We start from the raw sequence: 17,487 nt of genomic DNA, 5'->3' as shown, positions 1-17,487 counted from the left end.
ACGAATTCGTGGGCTAATATCAAGAATTAACACTCAGGAAAATATATAGATATATATATATATAGACCAAATGGTAATCAAGATTCATGGCATCGTACTGAAAAGTGGTTCCACTTCCCAAGAAGGGGGGAAAACTCTTAATTACAGAAACTCGTATCTTTGACCTGGTGGTCACCACCAAGACTATAAAGTCCTGATAGTGTGGAAGGTCAAGGATTCATTTGCAACATGTGGTTGAGTTAATTGATTTTCTTCGATGGAATCTCTACTCACATCGAATCTCCCTCCCCCTTCCCCCTAAATTAGACTAGATTAGATTATAGAAATTCTACTATTGTGACCAAAAAAAAATGCCCACAATTTGGGATACCAATGTGGAGGCTGGACATTGGCATGGCCAGGACTTGGTGGTAACAATTTGCTCTGTTTGGATTGTAAATTATTTGAGATATTTTTACTGTAGCACTTTTTGTGATGTGATGTATGTGAGATAAAAATGTAATTGGGAAGATAAAAAGGTGTGTTGGAAATTGTAATGATGATGTAAGCAAATAAATTTTGGCAAATAATTCTCTATCCAAACAAATTAATATAATACTGCAGGTACATATTTCACCAATTATTTTGCAATCCAAATTTCATCTCAAAATTTCCAATTCTTTCGGCGGCACGAGGTGGTTTACAAAGAAAGCGTTGATAGTTCTGTTTTTTGTCAGAGAAAACATCTTCGATCATGCCATTGTTGTTGGAGGTGAACCTCCATATGCTGAACCCCGGGCGACAATCGCAACTTTACCATTCCTGAACCAGGTTTATCTGCAATCACCAACATCTGTATGCTCAAAGTGTGCTGCTGTCATTGTATCCAACAGGTCCCTTGTGATTGAGCCCTACCTTTCATCCTTTGATGCTTCGGTTGCTGCCTGGCTACCTGGAACATAAGGCCAAGATGTTGCTGATGTGCTCTTTGGAGATTATGGGTTCACAGGAAAGCTTTCTCGTACTTGGTTCAAGACCAGCTGCCAATGAGCTACGGTGATGAGCATTATGATCCACTCTTCCCTCGTGTATATAGCCTCACAACTGAGCCACTTCAAAGCTAGATAAAGCTAATTTTAGATCATATAATTAGAGATTCTTGCGCATTATTATTGTAGAGGGTTATATTTATAATTCATTATTTCCCCATCAGCCAAACTAGGAAACTCCTTTTCTTTCATTTTAATAAGGTCAATAAGGAGGTTAGCATCAATGTGCAATCTAGCTTCCGTTAGTTGCTAACGAGACTGACATTAAGCTAATGCGACACAAGGCAGATGTAAAGTAATTTAAGGATCCAATGACCGATTATCATCAGTGCTCCCAACATGTTCTGTGCGGAAATTGACCTTACCACATGCTGAAAACCCTGAAATGTTTACTGGAATCATTTTATATACCAGAGCTATCCTCCTTTTCCGTATGTAGTAGCCACATGAGAAAAGGATATTATTGGCAACCTAAGAAAATTAGGGCACCACTTTTGGAGATATTAAACCAGCTAAAAGAATGGTGATGAGAGAGAAATCTATCCGGACAACGACAAAGCAATATACTAATCAAGTGCATTCAGATACAATACCCCAAGCAGAGAAGAATTGGGAGTCAAACATGTACATCAGCCGAATCCATACTATGGACTAAACTTTGACTAGATAGAAGTTACAACAGCCCTATACTCCAAACCATCTACCAGGAACACTGCAACTGCAAAATCAATACAACACATCTACCGGGCCACTGCATAAAGTAAATGGAGTAACACGTAATCATATCATCATGGATCCAATCTTAAAACAAATTTTTACCCCTACAGAAGGGGAAAAAGGAGAAAAACCTATAGCACAATTGCTTTTCTATCCTTGAAGTACGGAGACTTGAATACGCTCGACCATTTTGGTTAAAAGATAGAACAACCATTACTACAAACAAATCAATCCTATTTACGAGCAAACAAACGAAACAGATGCAAGGTTAGAAAAGGCTAACCTCACTCAGCATTATGAGATTGATCATGCTCAATAAAATCTAAAGCTTCATCCTTGGTCACAACATTAACACGACTAACTCTATTTTTGTGTGTCACACCATATATTTTGTCAGCAACTTTCACTAGCTCTGGACGGAACGTTGTGGTAATGAACTGCGTACTTGCCATGTCTGCCATACGCCTTACCATATCTATGGGAGTACAGGTTAAAGAATCACCAGAGCAGGCTTACAAGGAAGAATAAGGCAGAAAAGAATGAAAACTACGCATTTATAATGATGCTTTTTGTAGTAGAATTGCCTTTGTAACTGAGAAGTTCCAAAACATAACATTATGTGCAGAACATTGAGAGTATCTACTTAATACGAGACACAGTTTATTGTGCAATAGATGCAGTGTGCTCGAGTCAAATGCAGGGTACCCCTGATGCAAATCAAAGGTACAAAATTCAACAGAATTCCTAGAACTATCATGTCAAGTACAATATGTATCACATGTCTAAGCACTGCTGCGATACTTCCTTAACAGAAACAAGAGCCTATCAGTGAATCAAACAAATCACCACCACCACAAGCATTTTATGTCACATAGAATACTTCCAATATGCATGCTTTCCAGATGGTGCAATATCCTCCAAGTAAAACTTGGTTGTTTTTCTTCTTCTTCTTCCTTTTTTTTTTTTAAATAAGTCTGAAGCAGTAGCACAATAGTTTGAAAGATGTGAATAAAATAAAGACGAATAGACATGCAAATTCATTTTCCTGCAAACCCAAAAATTCTTGGGGACCAGGATTCCTGAGGGTGAACAATCTGATCTGAAAAAGTCATATAAAAGGGGAGTCATGAAGAATCTACAAACAACAGAAAACACTGACCAGAATTTTACAGAGAGATTACACACTTGGTTTATGAGAGTCTCACTTGGGAGAAATGATGTTATTACCCAGAGAAGCATTATAGAAGAGCTCAAATATACTTTTAACATGTGATGTCCTAACATGTCCAAGCAGAGAAATATTAAAAAAAAAAAATCAACCAGGTGAGCAAATTTAGGAAGAGTTCACCAAAACATGCATCCATAATAAAAAATTTCCAAGTGTTCAAAAGAATGCTCTGAGAAATTAAATAGGCACCATGAATGCAAATAACAAACCTGACAATTTTTAAAAGGACAACATAAAAAATTAGAGAGAGTTTCATCAAAATAGTTCCTTGTAATCAAATTGATTAGGAAAGGAAACTTGCTGCAAATAAAAAATAAAACAGCAGAACGCTGCTCAAATATCTACCTTAAGACATTCTACCAATTCTACCTTCATTAAGTCATTCTATCCCTCAAAAAAGAATATGATCAGCTGTTCAACATTAACATAACCATTCTTTATGGAATAACAACTTCAATTTTTTGGTTATACACACTCTTTGAAGCAAGCAATGCATGAATTCAGTTGTAACATGCACTCGATTCAGAACCCCCACCCCCATCCCCCAATTTAAAGTAAATCACAAACCAGTAAAACGTCCATAAAGAAGAAAATATCTACACTAAACAAGAAAATGGACACAAAATCCAATGCAGGATTGCATCAAATGGATTAAACTGTAGGATACTTCCAACAGCTGTTCTGTACTGAGGATCCAGTGCAGCATCTATCTCATCAAAGAGATAAAACGGGGCAGGATCACATCGTTGTATAGCAAATATAAGTGCTAGTGCAACCACAGTTTTTTGACCCCCGGATAACTGTTTCATCGACTGCGTCTCCCCAATCCCAGTGAAGGAAACCTGCCACCATTATTGTAGACAGTAACAAACAATCATCAACAACTTTTGCAACCCCACTTTCTGTGGGTGCTTACCGAAAGTCAAACAATTTCGTTCAGACAAATCAGCAACTAAGCTATGGTGATACCTTTCCTGCAGGCGTTATGTAAGTGTATAATCTCATAAAAATGTTGCTATAATTCATTTAAGGATGTTTTGATAGATATATCTAAACTATTATTGACCTAGTTTAGAAGCTTTAAAAAAACCCTGGGGGACGGGGGGAACCAAGAAAAGGAAGCAAAAGCTGAAGTAGAAACCTTGACTTTAACGCCTGTATATTTCTCAACTCTTCCCTCCATATCAGCTGCACGAGGGCCATCCTCATCATTGTCGTTATCATCTTCATCTCCATCCTGTAAATGCAATTTAAGAAAGATCCATAGATGCTCTGTAACCCTTTAACCCAAAAAATTAGATAAAGCAGATCAGTTAATAGCACCTTTAAAAAAATCTCCTAATCCCTTGTTGAGTAAAATCATTCTTCCATGAAAGGAGAGGAATCAAATAAACCGAACTTGCAAAGAAAGGAAGGGGTCCCAAATGGTATGCAGTGAAAGGGGAACAGAATATCAAATGAGCAAGGAACATTTGATATTAAGACTGTCCGGATGCAGAAAAAAAGCTTTTGTTGGGAAATAATCTAGATGAGCAAAAGATACTTATTAATTTGAGAACAGGAATTTAGATAACAAATTGGCAATTCATTTGCATTATATGCTACATGTATTTATTACTTGCACAACTATCTCTACAAGTCTTTGTAGAGAATAAAAAAATAAAGCAAGTAATCTAGTTGCTAACAGGCTGATAACATCAAAAGAATAGTGTGGAAAAATTCTGGATACAAAAAGTGTGGTAGTAATTATACAAGTATGGAACAGAGAATCTTCTAAAGGAGAGAAAATGAGGTCCAAAGGTTAAAAAAGACCGTCAATGGAAGCTATTTAAGTGCGTGCATATTGGTGATCATATGATATATTCCTGGGCCAAGGAAAACCACAAAAAATTTTTGCAGGTGAAAAGTTCGGGTAATTGCATGTGCTAAGCCAAAAGCATTCAATCAAACCTACCTTCTTCTTCATCATGATCAAAAATCCACGGCCTCCTTGGACCAGTTCAGAAAACACTTCTCGGAAATGTTTTGCCACACCTTTAAAGGTCCGCTCAATTGATTCATCCTTTCTCATGTCCAGAGAGGTTATAAGTTCTTTAATTTTCTGCAGGAGTCAAATAGAAATAAATCTAAATGAATATCTGCCATCCGGAGCATCATCAAAGTTGGTCAAACAGAATTGATATGAAACCAAAGTACCTCATCCCCAGCATCCAATTCAGCTTGCCGCTTTTGGAGCTCTTCTCGTTGCTCTGTGAAATTTACATATTGGTCAAGTGCTTTTTTGTTCACATGGCTGAACTGTTGCAGTTGCTCATTACAACTGTGAAGCATCTTATACAATTCTTTTATGTTCTTCCTTTTATACCTACAATATGCACGGACCAGAAAAAAAAACAACTCAACAACTAACCAAAGCTAGCAGATATGGTTCTACCAAGTGCATCATTGCTCTTAGTTTTTCTTTCTTCAATGAAAATCAACCAACTTGTTTCCCCAAAAAATTCAGGACACAACAAATATTACAATAAGCATAAGATCACTCAAAGATAAATCAAGTGGTAGCTGGTGAGATACAGGAATTGCGCAGGGGATCTTATTATCGCATCTCACAAATGAGGAATTTAGCTAACTAGTACAAAACCAAGATCAGCTGTTAATGTAGTGATTCCTTTGCTGTGGAGGAAAGTGTCCAATCAGCTGAACTATAACAAAATACGCCAAATTAATGCTATTAAATCTTCTGGATGAATTCACTCCATGGCTACACAAATACAGAAGTATATATGTGTAGATGATACAAAGAAACTATCCTACCCATGATGTCATCATTAGCCAACAGTAAAACAGAGTACATAGCACTTCTAAATCACAAGTTACTAAACACCACACAAGGGATAAAAAAAAGAAAAAAAGGGAAAAATACCTCTCAAAAGCATCTGAAGACAAAGGACCCAATTCACGGATTTTCTTCGAGTATTCTTCTTGTTTGGCAATATAAGTATTTCTTTTACTTAATAGTTGTTCTAGTTCTTTAGCTTCATCTTGAAGGGTGCTCTGATATTTATCTTCGAGAGCCTACAAAAACAATTTATCCTATTAGTTTTAGACAAAATGACAAGAAATGAAACATGGGAATTAGTAAATTACCTTTATGCTATCTTTTTCATCTTTAATGTCCTTGATTTTCTTGTTTCGTTCATTGATACTTTGAGAAACTCCTAAAAGTTAAGATGTGTCAGATATGACAAGACTAGAATACTGTGATCAAAGTTTCAAGATAACTTTAGAACTCACTTTTTTGCTGTTGTGTTAAATTTTCAACTAGTATACTGGCCTCCACTAGATCCTGCCTCTTCATTTCAGCCTCATTATGCAACATATCTGCCTCGGCAGACAATTTTACAGCCTCCAACTCTTGTTTCCGCCTCACCAGGTTTGTAGAGAGATTCATCTCAAGCTCAGCTTTTCTAGTTTCCGTCTATCAATGCAGCACATAATAGTATGAGAAAATAAATACAGAAGCAGTTGTATTTAATTATCGTGCAGCTATAATATCAAGTAGAAAACCTCTATGCGATTGGATCTACAGGCAATAAGCTTTTCCTTCAGACTTGTTATTTCAGGGTTCAGCCTAGACAGGGAATCTTTCTCCTCTGGTGTCAAGTGATCAACAAGTTCAGTTCCCATCTCATCTTGCTTCACAGCAATACTGCCCCTAAGTTGATCTATTTGAGTCAAAATATTTGAAAGTAGCTTCTCCTGCAAAATCCACTCAGAATCACGGCAGTTAGAAGACATCAGCATTGTAGGGGAATGGTTGAAGTAAATTTCAGGTTGTTGACACTTGACGCACCTTCTTCTCGAGAGATTTCAAAATGGATTGTTTCTGTTTATCAACAATACCAATATCCTGCCTCAACTGTTCTAATTCAGATTTATCATGAGCAACCTTGGCATCATTTTTCTGCTGCTCAGAAACAAGTTCATTAATTTTCTGGTCAATCTGTAAGAAAGGTTCAGTGAAAACTAAAGTTCCAACATTCACAACTCAACAATAGAAAGCCATGCTCTATTTTATGAACATTAACAACTCACAGAATAATTAAATTTAGCCCGAGTATGATCAGTAGGGTAAACTTATTAAAACTTACACTATGAAATCAAGCTTTGTACATTCACAACACTACAGCAACATAAGCCACAATGTATCAGATTTCTCTTTTTCACAATTTTTAGAACTAAAGCGGTGTACTTACTGACACATTTTTGCAGCAATCTAAACATTCTTTAGAGGTTATCATGAGGATGAGAACATGCAACTGTCACAGAAAGGATGAAATGACTAGGTATCAAAAGAGAAGTTAATGAAGCAAACAGAATAATAATTTAATAGAAGTCAATCAAGGATATCTTGAAGTTTAAATTTTAAGCCTTCCAGTTCTTCCTGCTTCAGTGTAATAGAGAATGCATTCTGTCTGATGGTATTCATGAACTTCAGTTTCGAGCGTCTATAGTCATAATATCCACCAGTCATGCCGCCTTTTTTGCTAACTTGATCACCTATGACAAGGAGGGTAAAGTTATCAGGCAACAGACTGGCAGGCTACAGTAGTGTAAAACAACAAAGTAAGTTTGATTAAAACCTTCCAGAGTAATACAGTCCAGGCCATCAGTGCGGGCAACCCTTGTGGCAACGTCCAGATCTCGGCAAATTACGGTCCTTGCAAACACCTTCAGAAGCAAATACATAGGTGGTTACAATGGACATTTCCACAACACGTAAAGGACGTACTGTTAAGCAGGAAACAAGACTCAGATCTGGGACTCTGCCCCGCGGCACACTTTTTGAATACTAAGATGGGGAAATACCACGATCATGACCAACTTAAAAATCAATTCTAGGAGGACCTCCAAGCTACCCAACTGGCTGTCTATTTCCATTTTCAGATATGCTCGTCATTGCATAAGAAGATAAGTACTTGTTTCTGTTTTGGTAACCCTAAGTAAAGTTGTTCCCTTCTCCAAAAATAAATAAATATATTTAAAAAAAAAGTTTAGCCATCAAACTATTTCAATACCAAATGACTGTGTATTTGAAAGTGCAAATTTAATGTCATTCTGTTGGTTTTACAATTAATCCCCCTTTTAGTATATCACCTTTAGGCATATTTAGTTCAATGTATGAATAACATTACCAAAACGTTTTTCTTTTGCATTCTATGCTTCCTTTCCCAACCATTCCCATGACCATGAGCTCCTCATCCAATACTCTCCCAGAAAAAGAGGACCAGCTTCCCACCCAGAACCACGATTAATTTTAAGATAAGAAAATAAAGGGAGGGACCTCGGCCTTTAAATTTGGTACCAAAATATAAGTGGTGGCATGCATTAGTTAGTAGTAGCTAATTAAAAACTGTACTTAAGAGACCTTTTAACTACATCCTCTTGTAAGCGTTAGCATTCTTAGGAGCCATGGAACGTTTCTATAATCATATGGAGTTCGACCAAAAGTGCAAGCCCTCGTAGTGTCATCTAGGTTTCTATTTGTCAATTTTGGAATGAAATTTACTTAAAAATCATTGTAATTATTGTTTTGGTAGAGTAGATTTCCCTTCAATGTGCATAGGAAATGATGGCATGGCGAAGATAGTCTGAGAGGCCACCAAATGTGGTGTGTAAGCTTAGGTGGTTCTTTAGGAAATGGTTGCTGAAAACTAGGCCAGACAAAGAACACTTTGACAGAGACTAATTGCAAGATGGAGGTCTGAAAGTCATTTCTGGTGTCTGGCCATTAATTGCCACTGTAAAGGTGCTGTAAAGGTGGTGGTTTCATACTTAAGCTTGGTAATTAAGTAAAAATGAGGAAAGAAAATGAAAAGAGGAACACAAATACCCCCACATTTCATGCTAAAAATTAATATATATATATATATGAAATAAGAAAACGATAGAACTGAATTTGGTGGCCAAATTATGTCATCAAAAGATTTAGTGGCAGGTTAAATACTTTGTCCTCTTGTTTCTGGGGTTTGCTCAAGCTTGAATTTGGTAGAATTAGGACATCAATATTCTGTCAATAAAAAGATTAGGATCTCGAAGGACACCCCCAAAAAAAAAGGTTGGAAACAACATTTAGTTTTAATTACAGTATCCAAAAATTTTACTTCAACTCGATAATAGAGTTTACACTTCCCATGAAAGACGCGCAAGTCCAAAATGACACATGTAATCATGACCTGATAACACAATAAATCTGAGAAGAAAAGGAGTAGGAAACCTTAGAATCCAATCCTATAAATATTTAGGCATCACAAATAAGGCAAGATTGCATCAAAGAACCTCAAAAAGTTAATAACTACTGGAAACTTTATTAGCTTAAAACTCTGCTTGTACTAATTCTAGGCTCCTACTCCTAACTAGATAGGCTTCATCTTTACTATAAGGCAAAGATTCCCTTACAAATACGAGCCCAAATCATTAAATGATAGGTTAACTCTAAGATAGGACGCCAACATAATACTTGACCAACCATTTGTTCACTTTGGTCAATCCTATAACCTTGAAGTTAAACAACCTTTCAAAATATCAGAAGTACATAAATGCGCTGAGCAAATAAATCTGTCATGTAACAAGTTCCAAAGGAAATTAGATGCATTCCTAATTAATAACTGCTGGTCTAAGCAATTAATCTGTTCGAATTAACCACAGTACAGCTCAAATTTCAAAGAAGAGCAGATGCTTGACCCTAACAACTATCTTAAAGGTAAGTAAATCTCATTTAATGTATTACGCATCCATCTATCAAGTATACTCTGTAGCTTCTCGTCAGCAGTCATCAAATATTATATGTGCACCGCTAAAAGATTATGTGAAGCCAGCATGAATCCACAGGAGCAAGGTCAAAATCAACATTGGACATGAAGACTGAATGTCAAATCCGTCACTCTTACAACGCTCTCAGATAGAGACAAGGGTTTTCAGCTAACTTAAAAAAGATTGAATAAGCAGATACAAAGTATCTTACGAGATTGAATAAGCAGACAAGTGAGAAGCTAAATCAACATTTTACAGATGTAAGGTCATTATAGCCAACCAGGAAGCACTTAAGTACCCTGGTCAGAACCCAGTTTGGTCATGGTAGCAAAGCTGATAGGAAAAAAAGATTCATAACAGGTCAAGGGAGGATTTCAGCAAATCTAACCTGAGCAAATGCCGGGGCATGATCCCTAGAGAATTTCAGTTTATTCAGGAGAGGTACAACATCAGAGCTCTGAGGGTAAGTAATATGGGGAGCTTTCACCCTGTTTAAAGGTATAAATGTAACCCGTCCACCTTTCCGTGCATTAAGATGTCTAATGATCTGGGTTGATATATCGTCATTTTCAACCACCACGTGAAATAAACTATACAAAGAAGAATAGCAGTCAGACAATAGCAATAAAGAAGCTTAATCAATAAGATCAGTCATTCAATGTAACACGCACTGGTAAAAATAAAAATAAAAGTAAAAAGGTTACCTGTTTCCAGCTGTAACTTCGACAGCTGTGAAGAACTTTTCATCACATTCAACCAGCTCAACAATGGGCCCAAGTACCCCAGATATTTTATGTTCCCTGATTATTCCCCGAATAGAATTCAGACCCCTTCTTATATCCTGAGAAGTTCAGACAAAGATAAAAGGGAATCATGATGATATTGTAAACACAAAGATGAAAATAATTCTGATGTTACTGATTTAAAGAGCAGTACACATAAAGATCTTTAAAACTTGCATTGTTTCAGCTTTATCACATCTTCTTAACCAACCAAAAAAAAAAAAAAAAAAAAAAAAAAGGAGCTTCATGGTCAGTCACTACCCAAATAGATATATTCACGTTTGTGAGTTGAGATTTTATGAGCTAAATAATTTTGATAAAAGGTTTGAAGCCTGAAAGTGTTGTTTAACTCTTTTCATAATTGTACCACACAAGCACATGATTCTCAGCAGCAGTTGTGCAATGTTAGAACTTGTATTTAAGAGAAAAATCACGTTTGGGAACCATGTGGGACCCACACTTTATGCATCTTGGTCCACATGGACCAGGTCCATGTAATTTTTCCCTACAGTAAAGGTTATAACAGAGACTACAATGTTATATCACTCCCCAACTCAGAACTAGCAATTCTTGGTGAAATGCATAACAGCGCGATCAGTTAGTGTCAATGATTTCTTAGTTCTGCATCAGAATTTAAACATGATAGGAGTACTAACACCAGGGGTTGCATGATCTAGGCTTTTTTCTGCCTTCATAACTTCAGATTGAAGCCTTTCTATCTCAGAAGAAAGTTCACTTTCTTTTTCCCACAAAGACCTGAAAATCAAACCAACGCATCAATTTTAATCTGCAAAACTTTATCAACCATCTGATCCTAACAAGCAATCACAACTCGTACTTCCGCTCTGCATGCAACTTATCCCTCTCCACTTTGTATCGGCTGCAAACTTCTCGATATCCAGACACAAGATTTTCTAATGCAGCTGCTTCATTTTTTCGACCAAGTACATAGGCATCCTGTTCCTCCAAATCTTTTCTAAGTTGATTGATTTCATCATTCAGTTTTCTCTCCTGAAAGAAAGAAAGCCAGCAGGGATCAGATGTAGACACCAATTAGGCAATTACCCTTGAAATTGGAACAGTAATGCAAAGAGCTAAAGAAAGAATGAAAACACACGAGAACATTTTCTCCATGAGATGAGGGAGTTGGGGTAGAGTCACACAAGGAAATGACAAATGCAAATGCAGCACATCAGTAAAAGAAAAGAGTTGTTGCAAGATAGAGTACTTCAGTTGCATATAACACAGCAGGGAAAAAGAGTTCAAATTTTATATTTATATAACAGGCGACAGTTAAACAAAATCCCCAGAGGTAGTGTGGTGTGGGTGGGTGGGTGGGTGTGTGTGTGTGTGAGAGAGAGAGAGAGGGGAGCATATCTTGCTCTCCTGGAGTAGCAATTGAGGCGCACGCCCTGAGTGTCGTCAGAAAAAGGAAAGAAGGTAATTGATTTACAAAAGTATCTTTATTAACATCTAATGCAATCACAAATCACAATATTATCTTATGGGAGAGTAATAAAAATAGTAAGCTTTATATATAGTAAGTTGAGGCAAATAAAAATCCAACATAAAACATCTGATAAGGATGTTCTGGAAGTTAAAGAAAATTTCCACTAATTGACTTGGTCCAATAGATTCAACTTTCTTGCTTCCAGTGCAGCTGATGATCATTGACTGCTACTGCACAAGTTTTAGACCAAATGGAGACAACAGAAGCTTGACATCTGAATGAAAAATCTTCAGCATCAATCCCCACAACACACTTCTATTTGTATGCACCAATACAAGAAGATCAAGGGAAGAAGGCCATGTGAGATGACGAAATGCACTTCCCTTGAGGCCAGGTGCATCAGAAGGGAATTTTGTTTCATTACCCTTAAGGACTACATCATCAGCGCCACACACCTTTCTTCCATTTCCCAACACCAGGAAATTACACTTCAGTGAACACACAATTCAACAGTATTCACTTATTAATAAAAACAGTCACCTGTGTTAAGTTTGAAGCAAGAACTCTCTCATACTCATCAATTTCCTTCTGAAGCCACTTGTCACGAGCAGCTTTGCTAGCAAACTGGGTCGCACGGCCTTGTTTTTGGTAAAGAATGCTAAGCTGCTTTTCACGTTCCATAATTCTGCAGACCATGGAACAAATATATCTATTAAAATGCAAAGATAATCACAACCATATCTATTGTGATACTACTCAAAAGTCACCCTGGAAAAAAGCAAAACCACAACAGCTAAAGTTCAGGTGGGGAAAAAGATTCTTCTGTAGTTGCCCCATAGTAGCTTCAGGATTTTCTGAAATAGCAAAAGCCCAGAAAACTGAAAAAGTGCCATCTTAATATCTTTCCCTTTCTACTTGAAGTATGACTTGTAAACAGGAAAAAGTATCACCACAGCCTTTCCTATTTTATTAGAATCAAGAAACAATGAAAATTTAGTTTGGTAAGCCAAACAAATTTAAGTAGGATCTTGTTAGCTGGACAAAATTAGCGTGCCAAGATCAGCATCTAATAGATCATAGAGTCTTTTGAAAAGAACCGTGATCATACCCTCTGGTTATTTCCTCCTCCTCTTTGACTTGGCCTTCGTACAGAGGCTTCATCTTGTTCAGCTCATTAGTAGATTCCTGAATTTCTTTCTCCAGAATTTCAAGCTGCTTAGCTGCATCCTCCTGAACTCCCAAGAGTTGAAAAAGATGAATAAATAAGCTAAATTCTAGACAGTTGTAGCATAGGACATTATCTAGTTTTCTTACCTTTGCCTTTATATTAGTAGATATTCTCTCTTGAAGATCATTGTCATCAAGCTCGAGTTTTGCACGCTTTTGGATGGCTTCTGTGCGTTGTTTGTCTATTGCTTCTTTCTCTTTACTTAAGATCTGAACTTCCTTTGTTAAATCTTTATACAGTCTGTCTAACTCCTTGGCCTTCTCATGGGCATCGGACAAACTGTTATGCAACTTAGTTGATGCTTCAGAACCCCGGTTACGAGCATCTTCTATCTGCCAAACAGGTGAGTATCACAACATGAATCCACATGCAACAGACAATACATGCATAAGATGTTAGGATCCAGAAATTTGTAGCTCCAAGAAACCATGATTCCAGAACTAGGTTCCTGAGCAAAAAGTGCCACAAAAGACTATAGACCACTAAACTAATATAGCCACCTGTGGCCAAAAGCAGTGTAGACTCCAAAATAGGATACAAAACAAGTATAAAAATGTTATGAAAGTAGAATAAGAAGCAAAACAGAAACAAGAGAGATTCAAAAAAGAAAATGAGGAACTTTCTTTGTGTATTATAGACACTTCTCATTGTTATTTCGATTAATTTCATATAATGTGACAGTATACACACTAGAACCCTTGGATACGTGCCACTTGATCCCAATTTGAATTTGAACTTTATTTTTGGCACATTTGGCATGCATCCAAGGGTGCTACTGTATACACTGTCAATGTATCCAAAATTAATCCTTATTATTTATGCATTAGAACTCTATATTAATATAGTATCAAAGTGCTCAGTTTGCAATTTGGCCCAAATCAAGAAGCACATGACCAGCGCAAGATAGCAATTAAAATTGAAAAGAAATGGAGGATGTATCAAAGATAGAATGCTAAGAATTTGCACCCAAGCTACTAAAATATCATGCAACAGAACAGACCTCCATCAGCTTCTGCCGGGCATCATGAAGTTCTTTGTCGAATATAGTGTACTCCAGAGATTTACGTTGCTTGTCCAGTTGCTGATATTTTTTCAATTCCTCTTTCTCTTCATCTAGTTCTCTCAATCTTTCGTCCAAGTATTGGACAACTTGAATAATTTGCCTTCTCTTATTACCTGATATATCGGTAGAGGTTAGTGGTCAATAGAAAAAGATAATCAACACGCACGCAACTGAACAGAACTTGCCAGTTTCTTGCATGATTTTCAAACTTTCACGACGTCTCTCTTCATATACCCGTGTCCCACCAATTTCCTTCAGCAGATCAAGTCGTTCTGCATCTTTCATTAACGTCAATGACGCAATCTGCAGAAAAGTGCAGAAGCAAGAGCAGTATTTGTAAGATACACTCCAATATAACCAAAATCAAGAAAAGAAAAATTTATTCCTTATTGGAAAAGCATCATACTTTCCCCTGCTGCACGACATAGTAAGGATTAGATCGAGAGAATCCAGCACTTTCCAGCAAATTCATTACTTCTGTCTTTCTGAAAAAAAAGAGAGAAAAAAAAAGAAAGAAACTATCTTTCTCATTTAACTTTACAACATCGTGCATATTAAAGAAAGTAGAAGGCCACCAACAAACTCTGTCAGATTTACGTATCAGTCAATCTAATGGTTACCCACGTGATATGTTTTGCATCCAAGAAGTATTCATCTTTCTTAAGGCCAATTGTTCTCCTCAACCGAACCTCCTCTTTATCTACCTGGTTCAATAAAGGAACTTTAAATAGCAGCATCAAGAAGGGACATAGTGTTAGGTTGATTAACAGTTCACTATTTTACCAATAGAACAGGAAATGATAAAACAAACAAAAATACAACACATAAGCAAAACAAAGAAAATTAGACGTGTTTTGCTAGAATGTTTCAGAATTTAAGTACAATAATTGCAATTAAATGTTAAAATTGGGGATATCTTCAATCAATTTCCTGTTAGTCTTCGTAAATGCACAAAACTAAGAAAATTCTGATTTAATCAGTTTTTCTCTTATCATCTACGATTCTATACACAACAATATGAATTGGGCCTGCAGTAATAAGATTTTAACTTCATCATATTGTAGAGAAGAAAAATCATCTCTATATGCATTTGCTTTCCTGGCAAGAAACAATCCTACTTTTTATTTTAAACTTAAAAGGTAGATGATATGATTGTCCATTATTTGGTCCTGGGAGTCTATACTTCCTTGGTTATTATTTAAGGAATTGTCGGCAAACAACAGTAGACAGTGATACTGCCCTTCATTTGGTTGATAATCAATGATTTTTTATCATTCCCAATAATTATTCTTCTGTTTGGGTTTTAGAGAAAGTCAATAACTCATAAAGGGATGTTTCATCGCCATTTCTGTTCAAGTTACATCGAGCACAATATGTAATTCAATCGTCTGAGCATTCTCATAAATATGATTGCGACAGTTGCAATGGATGTACATAATGGATCTCATTATAATTTTTTTTTAATTCACAAGCAAACCAATATGGCATATCAACTCATATGTAATACAGATTCAAACTCCGTTAATAAGTTATATCATCTTGATACCGTTAAACTATTTTCTGCTCAAGCACCTTCTCATCAGTAAACTCGAACATACTATGAAAACTTTATGGGAACTACTCCAGAAAAATGAAACAGTCAACAATTAGGTATCAATTCATTTAGCACAAAGCAAGCACCACAGCCCTACAGCTCCAAGAAAACACGACTGTACAAGGAACACAAAAAATGACCATCAACGTTTTACCGGAAAACGATTGTCAGAGTTGTCAAACACAATCTCCACAAAAGCAGATACCACCTGGTGTCCAGCACCTTCCTATGAATTTCAAAAGGCAAAAATTACATTACACAAATAAAATCATATTAATTTGACCAGTATGCTAAGTTTCCCAAAACTCAACAATAAAACACGACAATTTAGCATAACACATACATGAAGCAAAGCTTGCCTTTCTTCTGACCGCAAGTTATGGAACAAATCGCTTATGACAAATCGAATGGCTGCAAATGCAAAATCAAATTGACGGATTAACAGAAGGAATCAATCACTTAAGCTCAATTTAGCATGAAAACGAAGCTTTATAATCAACAAATATATGAAAATACTCCAGCTACCTACCGTGGAAAAAATTAGACTTGCCAGAGCCATTAGCACCAACTGCAGACAAATTTAGCTTAATTAACTAAGTAAATAGTTGTTCAAAAAAAATATCCGCTCGGAGGAATGCTATAAGAAAATAAATTACCAACGCAGTTAACTTTCGGACTGAAGGGCTCAGTAGCAATTTGCTCACGGTAACTCTTAAACCCTTCGATTACAACCTAAAAACGACAAAATTAATCCAATTAATTCACCAATTCACTAATTAACCATATCCATTTCCAATATCAAACTAACAAACCGCCCAAAAAAGTTCAAAAGAACTTAATTACCTGCTTTATATACATGATGACGACTCTTTCTCACAAGAGTCCACAACTAAAAAATTTCTTCTGCAGAAATATTCAGCCAACATGAAATTACGACAGGAGAACTTTGATATACAGCTTGAAAGACTAAAAAAATTAACAAGAAAAAGAAGAAAAAAAGGAAAGGAAGAATTGTTACCTTTACTGACTTCGAAGTAGAACCCTAGCTCTGCTGTGAGACTGAGTGCAAATTTTTGTTATTATTTTCTTCTCTTTTTGTTTTTTGGAAGTGAAGAGGAATTTGAAGAAGAAGAAGAAGAAGAAGAAGTTGGAAGGAATTTGAGAAAATGAAGACTAAATTAAGGAGGTGCCATTTTTCCGCTGGAGAGAAATGAAAAAAATGGCGGAATTTGAGAGGAGAGAGTGAGGAAGAAGGGGGAAATTGGAGGGAATAAATATTTAGGAGCGAAGTATTAAAAGCTTACATGATAAGTTTCTTTTTCATTTTCCGAAGCAAAATTAGTAATAATTAATTAGCTGAAAATTAGACTGCGGTTTAGGCTGACTAATAGCCTAATATCAAGTATTTAGGGTTGTTATCACTTTACCCTCTAATATTTAGTGCTACTATCAGTTTCTCCCCTAATTTTATCTTTTTCATACTTTTTCCCCCTCAACTTTGACCAACGTCAGACTCTCCTTTTTTCAAGTTTTTGTCTTAAGAAATTGATTGAACTCATAAACCAAAAGAGATTTATTTTTGAC

General features: G+C 36.3%; 1 protein-coding gene across 1 annotated transcript; it reads right to left on the bottom strand.

Annotated features, from left to right (window-relative positions):
* Positions 1-1,555: 1,555 nt before the first annotated feature.
* LOC113760004 (structural maintenance of chromosomes protein 3) lies at positions 1,556-17,139 on the bottom strand. The gene is made up of 30 exons (XM_027302585.1): positions 16,922-17,139; positions 16,747-16,806; positions 16,560-16,635; positions 16,433-16,471; positions 16,247-16,314; positions 16,058-16,129; positions 14,934-15,013; positions 14,716-14,794; positions 14,495-14,612; positions 14,247-14,422; positions 13,333-13,578; positions 13,127-13,248; positions 12,559-12,703; positions 11,407-11,579; positions 11,225-11,324; positions 10,491-10,627; positions 10,175-10,376; positions 7,617-7,704; positions 7,384-7,533; positions 6,827-6,978; positions 6,541-6,732; positions 6,268-6,451; positions 6,121-6,191; positions 5,897-6,048; positions 5,170-5,338; positions 4,928-5,074; positions 4,115-4,210; positions 3,641-3,815; positions 2,029-2,220; positions 1,556-1,779 (listed from the first exon to the last, which is right to left on the bottom strand). Exons 2-29 carry the CDS (start codon positions 16,759-16,761, stop codon positions 2,030-2,032), a joined length of 3,615 nt encoding a protein of 1,204 aa, XP_027158386.1. The 5' UTR covers positions 16,762-16,806; positions 16,922-17,139; the 3' UTR covers positions 1,556-1,779; position 2,029.
* Between the last annotated feature and the right edge of the window lie 348 nt (positions 17,140-17,487).

Source organism: Coffea eugenioides, chromosome 1 (genome assembly GCF_003713205.1).
Source record: "Coffea eugenioides isolate CCC68of chromosome 1, Ceug_1.0, whole genome shotgun sequence".
Lineage (NCBI taxonomy): Eukaryota > Viridiplantae > Streptophyta > Magnoliopsida > Gentianales > Rubiaceae > Coffea > Coffea eugenioides.
The sequence above is the reverse complement of the archived record's forward strand: the minus strand, read 5'-3'. Positions and strand labels throughout refer to the sequence as shown.

Coding starts and splice junctions, on each gene's coding strand:
- LOC113760004 (XM_027302585.1), bottom strand. Junction 3,816..4,114: donor ATACAGGCGTTAAAGTCAAG/GTTTCTACTTCA, acceptor TAATGGTGGCAG/GTTTCCTTCACTGGGATTGG. Junction 2,221..3,640: donor GTACAGAACAGCTGTTGGAA/GTATCCTACAGT, acceptor GTACTCCCATAG/ATATGGTAAGGCGTATGGCA.